This window comes from Berghia stephanieae, chromosome 2 (assembly GCF_034508935.2).
Source record: "Berghia stephanieae isolate SIO BIC M18660-M18661 chromosome 2, UCSD_Bste_1.3, whole genome shotgun sequence".
Taxonomy (NCBI): Eukaryota; Metazoa; Mollusca; class Gastropoda; order Nudibranchia; family Aeolidiidae; genus Berghia; species Berghia stephanieae.
Genome location: NC_088361.1, coordinates 19,459,121 through 19,472,106, shown reverse-complemented (window position 1 = coordinate 19,472,106; position 12,986 = coordinate 19,459,121). Strand labels below are relative to the sequence as shown.

Below are 12,986 nucleotides of genomic sequence, written 5' to 3'. Positions count from 1 at the left end.
AAATCATTTTGGACAAATCACGTAATATCCCAACCTCATCCTCGAGTTTCAGGAATTTCTTTCCTCGACTTTCTCTCATCTTTTCTTTCTTCAATTTATGCAGCCTTTTCCTCTCTCCGTGCTTCCTCATTCTTTCCTCACTCGTCAAGTATCTTTGTCTCTCATCAACGGAATCTAACAAATGATGGTCCTGGAATATATAGAAAATATGATACAATCCATTACAGGACAGGTTACCATCAGAATTTGAGCAATAATAATAATAATAATAATAATAATAATAATAATAATAATAATAATAATAATAATAATAATAATAATAATAATAATAATAATAATAATAACAATAATAATAATGATAATAATAACATCAATAATAATACTTTATTCATTCCAAAAGAAGAAATTTGTATGCAGATAGATTATTTCAAGATTTTACAACATAATATTACAGCGTCAATAAAAAATGCGTAGATTTAAATTTGGTGAAAATAAAAATGACAAAAGATGAAAACAAATGTTTTAAATGATGAGAATCCTTATTATGTAACAAGGACTTGTGCAGCTATGTGGTCTAGTGGTATGACACTGGCCTTCAGATTGGAAGGTCCTGGGTTCCAATCCTGCTCTGAGCAGAGCACTGTTGAGTCCTTGGAAAAGACTCTTTTATCACATTCTCTCACTGTTCTTGGGTGTAAAATGAATACCTGGCCGTTAACAGCATTGTCTCTGTCGGAAAAAAAAATTGTAATATCGCCTAACAGGTGTCATGTCTTGTCCTACATTTAAATATTGCTGTTGGCAAGGGACCCATTGTAAAGTGCTTTATGCACATTTCGTGAATATTGTGCTATATAACACCTCAAGGTTATTTTTAAAATTCAAATGCACTTCTAAAAGCCTTTTATATTTTTTTTCTTATTTGATTCTGTAATGTTGGTTAATTCAGTTCAATTTTTAAAACAACAGATGACCTGATGTTGTTTGAGATGAATGTAATCTTCTTTTTTACTATTTACCTCCCCTTACATAGACTACAATATTTCCAGTTTCAATTTAAAGTTCCATTCACTTACTTGCAGTAAATCTTTGAATTGCCTTTTGAGTTTGGTCATCTCATAAAACCTCTGTTCCTCCAACCCCCTTCGTTTTGACCACTTCCTTGTGTTTTGACCATGGGATTTTATCTGCAGAACAAATTTGGTTTCGAGTCAATTCATTCATTCAGGCAATGAAAAATGAAATCCGCATCTCATCTGATGTATTTCAACCATTTTTTAAAACACCACGGATCATTGCTTGTAGCTTATGTGTTTAGTTTTGATAAGCTTTTTGTTGGTTACCTCTATGTCCTTGTATTTCCTTTTTATTACTTATTTGCTTACTTATTTTCAGAAATTCATAAATCTATGGCAACACCCAATGTAAATTTCCAGAAGTGGATAAATAAAGTTCATCTTATCTTATATTATCTCGTAAACCTGTCAACTAAAAATAATCGGTAAATATCAATTAGCAACAGAGTATTCTTTAATTATTATTTATCTATTTTTTTTTTTACAAATCATTATTTTGAAAAAGAACATATCATATTTTTCAAACTGGATCACGACTTTAAATCTCAATTTTGATTTGTTTTCATTTATCGAACTAATGTTTTTTTGTGTGTTTTTTATCAGTTTTATGGTTCTGTTAATATTATCGATTATCGATTCACACAAATGTAGACCGCGTATTTGTAAAAAGATGAAACTTCTTTTCAATAAAAAAAATGTCCAATATAAACTAGTTAATTGCCGTACTCTGAAAAAATATGTATTTTAAAATTTGGCCAGAAAACTCGTCCTTCAAATATCGACCGATTTAAAGGATTCTCAGCTTGGCAAAAATTCTCAAAATTGGCAGTTCGCAAAGTCTTTACTGAAGTCCCAGGTTTGAGAGTTTTTGCCAAGATGAGTGTCGTTTAAATTGATCAATATTTAAATGACAAGTTTGCTGGCCAAATTTTAAAATATATTATATGTTTTTCCAGAGTACCGCAGTTAACTGGTTAAAAAAAGTTCCAACCTCAATCCATTCATCGAAAGCATTCAGCAGTGTAAAGGGATCGCCATGCTCCGATTCTAACACCTTGCGGGCAGTCTGGGGGGGAAAACGGAGAAACAAATTTGCCGTCAGATTTTCTGTGCGGCTATGTAGTCTAGTGGTATGACACTCACTTTCGGATCGGAAGGTTCTGGGTTCGAGCCTCGCGCTCGGCGCATTGTTGAGTCCTTGGAGAAGGCTCTTTACTCACATTCTCTCACCGTACTCAGGTGTAAAATGAGTACCTGGTCGTTAACAGCGTTGTCTTTGTCCGAAAAATTGTAATATCGCCTAACAGTAGTCATGTCCCGTCCTACATGTTAAATGTTGCTGTTGGCCAGGGACCCCTTGCAAAGCGCTTTGAGCACATTTAGTGGATATTGTGCTATATAAAGCTCGATGTAATTTAAAATTTAATTTAATTTTGTATTAATAAAAAATAAACAAATAAATAAAATTCCCTTTATCCATCCCATATGGGAAATTTGTCTCTAAGATCTATTACCAGGGAAGACTGGAATAACCCAGGCATCACCCGCCGTGCAGCACTGCAAATTGAGCTAGGGCGACGTAACTTGAGGAAGGCCACACAGCGCAGCGGGTATTTGAACTTGGTACCTTTCGGGTACGAAGCAAAAACTGTACAACTGAGCCACGCTGCATTTAAAATTTATAAACCACTGAGTAAAAGTTTATTGTCCTCTGTTAATAGACATGCTCTGGAAAAACTTGTATTTAAACATTTGGCCAGAAAACTCGTCCTTTAAATACATATCGATTGATTTAAATGACCCTCATCTTGGCGAAAAACTCTCAAACCTGGGACTTAAAGGAAGACTTTGCGAAGTCCCAGGGTCAGAGTTTTTACCAAGATGAGGGTATTTAATAGATCAATATTTGAAGGATGAGTTTTCTGGCCAAATTTTTAAATACATTTTTTTTTCCCCCAGAGTACAGCAGTTATCTGGTTAAAACTGATCTCCTATTTTTTATCAAATTTTGAAAGAGAAAAATTTGGACGCAATTTGAAGAGATTGAAATTTGAAAAAAAAACTTTTTAAAGTCCTTCAGAGCCATTAGGCACATGGAGCCGGTGATTATCCCAGTTTCTATAGCATGAAATGGACAATAGCAATTGCTTGCTATCCTTTGGATAGGACACTAGTCTATCGCAAAGTACTTTCTGCCAAATCTAACAGACCCAGCTACCCATTCAATGCTGGGTGGACAGGGTCGGATAAAAATCTCGACTGCACCCGGGCTCAATCTTAGTCCCTTGGCGTGTGAAGCGAGTGCTCTACCAGCTACGCTATAGATATCGAATTAAATAATGAGCTCATATCCCAAATTTTACAGGTAGATTTTTTCTCTTTTTCTAATTATGATTGAGTCCTCTAGCCTTGACTGAGCTCTTTTGATAATGCAGCTATGTGGTCTAGTGGTAAAACACTTGCTTTTGGATTGGAAGAACCAGGGTTCGAGCCTTGCTCGGCGCATAGTTGAATCCTTGGAAAAAAACTCTTTACTCACATTCTCTCACTGTACTCAGGTGTAAAATGAGTACTTGGCTGTTAACAGCGTTGTCTCTGTCGGATAAATTATAATATTGCTTAATAGACGTCATGGCTCGTTCTATAGGTTACGTGTTGCTGTTGATCAGGGACCCTTTGTAAAGCACTTTGAGCACGTTTAGTGGATATTGCACAATATAAAAGCTCAGTTTTTTTTCCCTGATAAAAATCAATGAAATAATTAAACACCGTACAAAGCGAGTTTGTTAGATCAAATGAAAAAGACAGGTAGAGAAAAAATCCACTTCACCATAGCTTCAGGATCTCGGTGTGCTCGATTGGTGAATGGAGACTGGACACTCATGGCCGCTGTGATGGACAACACTGGGTCAATCATCTGAAAAGTTGAAGAATAAATAACAATATTGACGTACAGTCCTTTAACTCTCTCCTTACCAGCCATTTTCAGAATTTTACCCAAAACTTCACACCCACCAAACACAAAAACAGACATTTCTTACTCAAACAGAAAAGCAACAAGCACATTCTATACATAATATTGTTCGACAATACGGGCTCTATTACAGAATGTCAAGTTTTTATAGCTATAGCAAAAAGAAATGAAATCTGGATGAGAAAAGTGATGGTTGCATCATAACAAATGTGACGTTTTTCCAATAGGTGGTAGTAGTATCAAATGGCTACACCTCTATTTTGAATCTTTTAATCCATTCTTCAAATTCTTTTCCTGCCTTATAGGCTGTCTTGTAGCCTCCTGATAGGCTTGTCACTGGGCAGTGGATGACGATGTGGTCCATTGTCTCAGTGCCTCCTTGACAATGACGGCATGTATCTGATTCTCTTAGATTCCATCTATGCATGTTAGCTGCGGTTCTGCCATGTCCTGTCAAAATGCGGTTGGAGGTGACCCAGCATTTTCGGCTATTGCAGAGAAAGCCAGGTGTTCTTTTTGTTGGGTCGGGTATGATGTCGCCTCCCCTGGGGCTCAATAAGTGGTAAGAAGAGGGTTAAATCAATAAACCATTATTTGTGAAGCTGTGTGTCTTCTTGTGGTATGACACCACCTTCGAATCAGAAGGTCCAGTGTTCAAATCCTGCTCTGAACAACCCATAGTTGAGTCCTTTGAAAAGGCTATTTACTCACATTATCTCACTGTACTCAGGTGTAAAATGAGTATCTAGCAGTTAATAGCGGTATCTCTGTTGGAAAAAAATTGACATTTTACCTAACAGGTAGCAATGACTATGAAAATTTTTGTTTTCTATTTTTGTAGGAAATACTACTCTTAAATCAAAGCCCTATCTCCACTGAGTAAATATCTTTTCGAATTTTGAAAATCCATTAATATATAACAAAGTTATGCAGTTTCAAAGATGTCATTTATTTGGATGACTCACAAAGAGAGAAAAATACGGAAAATATGGGACGCTTTTTCTGCGTTTTATTCTGGTTTGTGCCTGTATCTAGCTTAATACGTGGAATTAGATATTAAAACTTGGCAATTTTATGGCAAAATTATCAGAAAATATGATGAAGACATCAGAAGAGTTCTAACTTGTATAGTTTTAGAGCTGTATGGCTAGGGTCAACTATAAATTTGTTTTAAAATATACATAATATTGATCATTTGGAACTTTTCCGAAGTGTAATCTTGTGTCTACAACCCATACAAATGACACGAAAATGCCTGCTGAATTATTATCAATCAGTCCCGTGAGACCATGGCTTATGTTAGTTCTAGTATTTATTTGAAGAGAGAGAGAGAGAGAGAGAGAGAGAGAGAGAAGAGAGAGAGAGAGAGAGAGAGAGAGAGAGAGAGAGAGAGAGAGAGAAAATGTGTTAATCTACTATCCCCCTATGACATAACAATGAAACAATACCTTAATTTTTAAAAAGCGCATGAGGATTTGTGTCATCCGTCGTTGCGAACGAGGTTGACAGATGGCCACGTGTGTGGCCAAATATATAATTTTGTTTCTTTTATTGAATTTTATTCATCTATTTTTGTCTCAGTGACATTTATCCTTGTCTATTCAATTTTCTGTTTGTTAAAATTTAGTTCATTTTAAGTGGGCCAGTCTTAATATTGAAAGCCATATGATTTTCTATTTAGCCACTTTTGAAGTCGAATTTGGTCAGGTTAAAGTCTGGCCATCTGGCAGCCTTGCCTCGCTCACGTCATTTTCGTGTCGTGCGATGGTGGAGCAAAGTGGCCGTCTCCATATTTTCACTCATTGAAATGCAAATTGGGTTGATGTTTTGTGAGAATACGGGAAAAGTACTTATCATAATCGAATGAAATTTGAAATAAAATAGAAGAAAAGTGCATATATAACCTTATGAGCGACAAAACCTCTCCTATTTGTAGTTTTAGCATTACTGTACTCCAAAGAGTAAAAATCTATTTTTAACGGTCTTCTGGTAATCGTACGAGTTTCGTCGCTTGACATAATCTAAAATGACCTCTTTTCTAACTGTGTGCCAACTTTCAGTCATATTCAATTATAAACAGCGTCGTAATTAATTTTTTAAAATAGCATGTACGAAACGGCTTCGTCCCATATTTTGTCACGAATTTGGGCACTTCGTGAGCGAAAAAGAGGCCCAAAGATTTGTGCGGGATAGTCATTGCTATAACAGGTGTCACGTATTGTCTTACATGTTCAGTGTTGCTGTTGACTAGGCACCCCTTGTAAAGCGCTTTGAACATGTTTAGTGGATATTATGCTACATGAATGCAAAAGTTGTTTTTTTTTTTTAAATGATCATCAAATACTCATCTCTTTCAATCAATAAAAATAATCATCTCACATTGAAAATGGACCCCATGATGAGCATCTTCCCGATGACCACGTCAACGGGCAGCATGGACAACATTTGTCCAATCGATGTCAGCTGTTCATCAGAGGTCAAGGCCCCTTGCTCCTTCAAGAACACGATGGAATTCTCAATGCTGGATATGCCTGGGGCTTCGATGAACGGAAACCTGTGGAAAGTACAGGCAACCAAATAATAATAATAATAATAATAATAATAATAATAATAATAATAATAATAATACACATTTATATAGCGCTCATTCTCGTGTAAAACACAAGCTCTGGGCACTTTACAATATAAATATCAATTTTAAGTGAAAAAAAAAAAAAATAATAATAATAATAATTCATAGCCAAATCAAGGATTCATAGAGTCAAGAAAAACAAATACAGTAAAAATGTGTCTTGAGATTCTTTTTAAAAGTAGGTAAAGACTTGCACTCCCTCAGACCACGTGGTATTCATTCCAAATCTTGGGGCCGAAACAAGCAAACGATCTATCACCAAATTTTGTTCTTGATCTTTTTTCCGAAATTTTCGTTTGGTCATTACATGATCTTAAAGTGTAATTTTCAAATTTACACATGACCACGTGATCTGTGAGATATGCCAGTGCTATACCAGTCAAACACTTATAAACAAGACACGTTGCTTTGTAATATGTGCGCTTTTCAATGGGCAACCAGTGGAGAGAGGCCAACAATGGGTTGCATGATCAAATTTTTTTTTTCCCCAAAACTAATCTTGATGCACTGTTTTGCAGGAATATAGGAACTAGATTTAAGATGTAGAGAAAAAATATAGTGAGTAAATATGACTCATATATAATAGGGGACAACACAAAACAAACGTTTCAGTCTTTGGCCTTCATCACAAGACAAAACTACAAAACACAAAAAATTGCATTTGTAAAATGTGGAAACAATGTACGGAGAGGGTGTTGGATGTGGATGCTGCAAGGTGTTTTGTTGTTTGTGTCTCCTGACAAAGGCCATGGGCCGAAACGTTATTTTGTTCTTTTTTAAAGTTGTTATATTCATTTTTATTTATTACTTTGTACAGTCCACAACTTCTAGAAGCTTGTTTCCACTTTGAATGATTTCTATAAACTTTGTATATGCAGTAGTTGAAATGCTCTTTTTTTCTTAAGCTTAAAATAATTTTTTTTTTTTTAATTGAGCTTTTATATAGCGCAATATCCACTAAACGTGCCCAAAGCGCTTTACAAAGGGTCCCTGGCCAACAGCAACACTTAAAATGTAGAACGGGACATGATGCCTGTAAGGCGATATTATCATTTTTTAGGACAGAGAAAATGCTGTTAACGGCCAGGTACTCATTTTACACCTGAGTACGGTGAGAGAATGTGAGTAAAGAGTCTTTTCCAAGGACTCAACTATGCGCCGAGCGAGGCTCGAGCCCAGGACCTTCCAATCTGAAAGCGAGTGTCATACCACTAGACCACATAGCCACACAAAATAAAAACATGTAAATTCTGTCTCCTACTTCCTGGCATCGGGGAGGCCCATGGAAATCATTTGGAGGATAAGGGAGTCCAGAGGAACCCGAAGAATCTCTGGTGTGGCGTATTCCTGGAACGAGTCGTATTCCGACTCCTCATACAGACGAAAACAAACACCGGGACCTGTACGACCTTTGAAAATAAAAAAAATAATAATAATAATAATAAACAATAATAATAATAATAATAATAATAATAATAATAATAATAATAATGATGATGATAATGATGCTGATGATGATGATAATAATAGTAATATTAATAATAATAAAAATAACACTAAAATAAAAAAAAAAAATAAAAAAAAAAAAAAAAAATAATAATAATAATAATAATAATAATAATAATAATAATAATAATAATAATAATAATAATAATAATATTGTCACATGAAACATTTATTCACATCCTAGACTCTAACATGAATCAAGAGTTTACTGACAAATAACAAATGTATTTCCCCTTCACATTTCTCATCAAGTTTTCAAGATTCACCTGCTCTTCCCTTGCGTTGCTCTGAGCTGGCTCGACTAATCCAAAATTCCTCCAGTTTTCTCATCTTGTATTTTGGGTCGTAACTCATTTCTTTAACCTGCATTTATGGAAACAAAGGTTTTGAAAAGGAATGAATAAATAATTGTAAAGAGATATAAGATTTTTTGGGAGGTTCCAATAGCTCAGTTGGTAGAGCACTCGCTTCACAAGCAAAGGGACCAATATTGATCTCAAGTGCAGTCAAGATTTTTTTCTGATTCCCCCCTGTCCACCCAGCAGTGATTAGATAGCTGGTTCTGTTAGATCTGGCAGAAAGTACTTTCTGATAGACTAGCTTCCTATCCAAAGGATTGCAAGAAATTTCTCTGATGTTGATCTGGATTTTAGATCAGATTTTTAAAATAATGTATTATTTATGTTTTCATTGTATTTTGTTGTTGGCTGAAGAAGGGTTTTGAGCCAGAAATGTTGCATTTTTTGGTATTTTGTTCTTTATTGAAGCTGTTATATTAATTTATATTTATTACTTTTGACAGTCCACAGCTTCTAGCAGCCTTGTTCACATTGACAGATAACAGGTTACATACAGTTATAAAATTCACCTTTCCAGAGTCAGCAATAAATCTCACACCGTCAATAGTCACGGACGTTTCAGCGATATTCGTCGATACGATACATTTTCTAACTCCTTCAGGGGCGACATCAAACACTTTGTCCTGCTCTTCAACAGACAAGGAGCTATGCAGACATAGAACAATCCATTGCTTGTTTGCTTGGCCATACGTGCGAGCAGCTTCTGCAACGGCCGATATCTCTGACATTCCACTGAGAAAGATCAAAAGGTCGCCTCTCTCTGAAGACGGATACTGAAATTAAAATAAACAATTTCCTTTGAATAAGAACACAGGAGTGACAAAAAATGAATCTAGTATGTGTTAGAATGAACCAGATGAGGAGAATTGAGCTCAAAGTAAAAATGATTAAAATTACAAAAATTGTACCTTTTATTCACTTTTTAAAAATTTTTCTAAAAATTAAATAAATAAAAATAAATAAAATTCCCATTATTCATCTGCATGGGGAAATTTGTTGTTAGAGTCTATTCCAAGGGAAAACTGGTGGAATAATCCAGGCGTCAGTCGCAGTGCAGCGCCTCAAACTGAGACAGAGACAGATATTGGCACAAGAAATACGAGGGGACACACAGCAATAGTAACCATCCCAACATCAAAAACAGATGACCACATGTATTCGTTTTTCCCTTCCACTGCCCGACTACGGAATAGCCTCCCAGCTGAAGTGGCTGAAAACGGTTGCCAACATGCCTTCACGCGATTGCTAGAGTTCACAATGTGACTTTTTAATCTATGTGTTTTGTTTGTTTTAAAATTAGTATTATGTGCAGAGTTTTAGCAAGTTTAAAATGTAAAACCCTACAAACTGTGGAGTGATCCTCGACAATATTGGAGGTTTTCACAAGACGAAGAAGAAGAAGAAGAAGAAGAAGAAGAAGAAGAAGAAGAAGAAGAAGAAGAAGAAGAAGAATAAGAGAAGACGAAGAAGAAGAAGAAGAGCAAGGTGACTTGCTCAAGGCCACACAGCACAGTGGGTATTCAAATTTGGCTGCTTTGATTATTGTTGAGGTGACAACTTTCCATTCCCGTCGTTCTATTATTGCACATTGTTGGATTATTTCAAGATATTGAGTTGATTTTAAGCGTTGACGGTCAACACGTCTGAGGTCACGTCTTAGTGTTGTAACTATTGTATGTTCTTTGCCGACCTCTTTGCTTTATTTTGTTCTTGTCATTAAAATAGTGAACCTTCGCTTAGTTGCTCAGGGTGTGTCTCCCTATTTAAAGTCACTAAATAAATGACATCAAATTGGAGCTTTCTCTTAAGGATAAAAATGCGACTTAGCAAGTTTTGAAAGTTGCCTCCTCATATATAATAAACAAAAATGAATATAATAGCTTCAAAAAAAGAACAAAATACCAAAACACAGGACGTTTTGGGCTCAAAACCCTTCTTCAGTCAACAACAAAAAAACAAAACAATAAAGACATAAATACATTACTAAATTCCAGAGAGACGACAGAGATAATTTGTAGGTCTTCTAAGATTCCAAGATTATTCTACAGAGCAGATATGATCTACAAAATATCTCTGTCGTCTATCTGTGGAATTTAGTAATGTATTTATGCCTGTATTGTTTGTTTTGTTGTTGTTGCTGAATAAGGGTTTTGATCCCGAAACGTTCCGTGTTTGTCAATTTGTTCTTTTTTTGAAGCTGTTCTATATTCATTTTTTGTTTATTAGTCTTTACAGTCTACAGATACTGACAGCCTGGTAAATTGAGCTTTTATCTAGCGCAATTTCCACTAAATGTGCTCAAAGCGCTTTACAAGGGGTCTCTGGCCAACAGCAACACTTAACATTTAGGACGGATAATGACGCCTGTTAGACGATGTTACAATTATTTTCGGGACAGAGACAACGCTGTGTTAACGGCCAGGTACTCATTTTACACCTGAGTACGGTGAGAGAATGTGAGTAAGGAGCCTTCTCCAAGGACTCGACTATGCGAAAACGAGCGAGGCTTGAACCCAGGACCTTCCCATCCGAAAGTGAGTGTCATACCACTAGACCACATAGCCGCACAATAGCTAGACTATTGTAAAATTGTGAAAATTTGTATTCTCTACTGTCTTCTGGCACTTTCCTACTCACTTCATCTCTTGTTGTTATCAACATAAGTGCCTGCTCCACTCATTTTTCTGAATTAAAAATTCACCTCAAATACCAGAGCATACTCAATGTCTCAATTGTTTCTATGTTATATGTTTGTGTTGGGAATATTGGCTATTAAGCTTAATTGCTGGCCAATTTACATGACAAAGGTTGTGTGTGTGTTGCGATCTCAAGTAGTCGGGTAGTGAGGGCTCTAATAATGACTAGGAGTTAGAGACGATCTTTTTTGGGATCGTGGATAGCTCATACGGTAGAGTCACGCTCTTCCCAGCCAGGGGGAGATGTCGTACCAGTAAGGATGCGGGTTCAAAACCCCATCACCGCTGCAAAAATTTTTATTCTCTATTGTCTTCTGGCACTTTCCTACTCACTTCATCTCTTCTAGAATATTGTAACCAACGTTACCTTGTGATCAATTTTCTGCATGATTTTGAGATAAGGAGTTGGATCGTGACGTCGAGTTTCCATGGACGATTCAGTCTTTGTTGGAAAATATTCCAGTTGGATCGGATACAGCCGACCTGGGACCTGAACAAGTACATCATGATGGATAAGGTTAGAATTTAGAAAAGATTTTCATTTTGTAGTAAAATAAATACAGTTGCATCAATATTGTCAAGGAGAAGGCCACAAGGAACATGGAGAAGAATTAAAGAAGCTGATATACAGAGAAGTGATAAGACATGGAACGAGATAAAAAAGTTAGATCAGGATAGAGAAGGATGGAAACTGTTTGTCTGTGGCCTGTACCCTGACCCAGAGTGAAAAAGGCAATGATGATGGTGATGATGAAACTTGTTACTTACCAAAATGAAATAAGTATTAGAAAAAAACATTTCTCTTGGGGTCGCAGGCCAACAGCAACACTTAACATGTAAGACGAGACATGACACCTGTTAGGCGATATTTCCAAAAAAACATTTTCTGACACAGACAATGCTTAATGGCCAGGTACTCAATTTAGACCTGAGTATTGTGAGTGAATTCCAGTAAAGAGCTTTTTCCAAGGACTCTACTATGTGCCACTCAGAACAGATCTCTGAACTTGGACCTTCTAGACCACTAGACCACATAGCCACACAATGTATAACCATTTACAATGTGATAATTGTACTACAAATCTGGCTATGACATTTATTTGGGTGTCAGATATTTAATAATTTGAAACAGCGATATGTACTGAAAATTGTCAAACTAATGTTTTGTTTGTTTGTTATTAAGGGTTTTACGGTGCTTGCAACACGTTTAGGTCATATCAGCGCCAGTAAAAAGGAAGAAAATGGAATACTCAAAACATTCTAGAATTACAATTAAAGCACCCAAGAAAAGGTAAGACAAAGGGGAATTGGTTCAAAAAGAGAACAGCTGTAGATTCCAAGAGCACACCATCAATGTACTTAGTTTGAGATAACCTTAAAGTCTCATCCGAATACCAGCACAGGATCCCACTAAGAGGAAAACACTAAAATGTTTACAGAATATATAAGTAACATTACATAACAGAGAGATGATTTACAAGGAAAAAAAATATCATCCAAAACTATAACTATACATTTGACTGTTTCCCTCTCAGTCAAGGACTCCAGCCAGGGCTAGTACAAAAGTAAGTAATCCTTTTCCTAGACAAAGACCTACAGCAACTCAGAAAATAGATATAAGGGGAAAGAAGACACAGCGTGACTTCCTGACCACCATGGGAGGTCCAAGGACCCTGCCCATTTGTCAAACTAACTTTGAATGTTGGTTATCAATGCATGAAAGGCTACATGGTCGAGTGGTAT

At 36.1% G+C, this 12,986-nt stretch overlaps 1 protein-coding gene across 1 annotated transcript in view; it reads right to left on the bottom strand.

The window, feature by feature from the left end:
* The window catches only part of LOC144964444 (putative ATP-dependent RNA helicase DHX34), a 52,805-nt gene that overhangs the window by 29,086 nt on the left and 10,733 nt on the right, over positions 1–12,986 (bottom strand). Inside the window, exons 10-18 of the mRNA XM_078898707.1 lie at positions 11,611–11,733; positions 9,057–9,320; positions 8,455–8,551; positions 7,944–8,091; positions 6,430–6,604; positions 3,907–3,993; positions 2,068–2,142; positions 1,077–1,187; positions 35–190 (exon numbers count right to left, since the gene is read on the bottom strand). Coding sequence (XP_078754833.1) covers positions 35–190; positions 1,077–1,187; positions 2,068–2,142; positions 3,907–3,993; positions 6,430–6,604; positions 7,944–8,091; positions 8,455–8,551; positions 9,057–9,320; positions 11,611–11,733 — 1,236 coding nt within the window. The remainder of the gene's footprint in view (positions 1–34; positions 191–1,076; positions 1,188–2,067; positions 2,143–3,906; positions 3,994–6,429; positions 6,605–7,943; positions 8,092–8,454; positions 8,552–9,056; positions 9,321–11,610; positions 11,734–12,986) is intronic.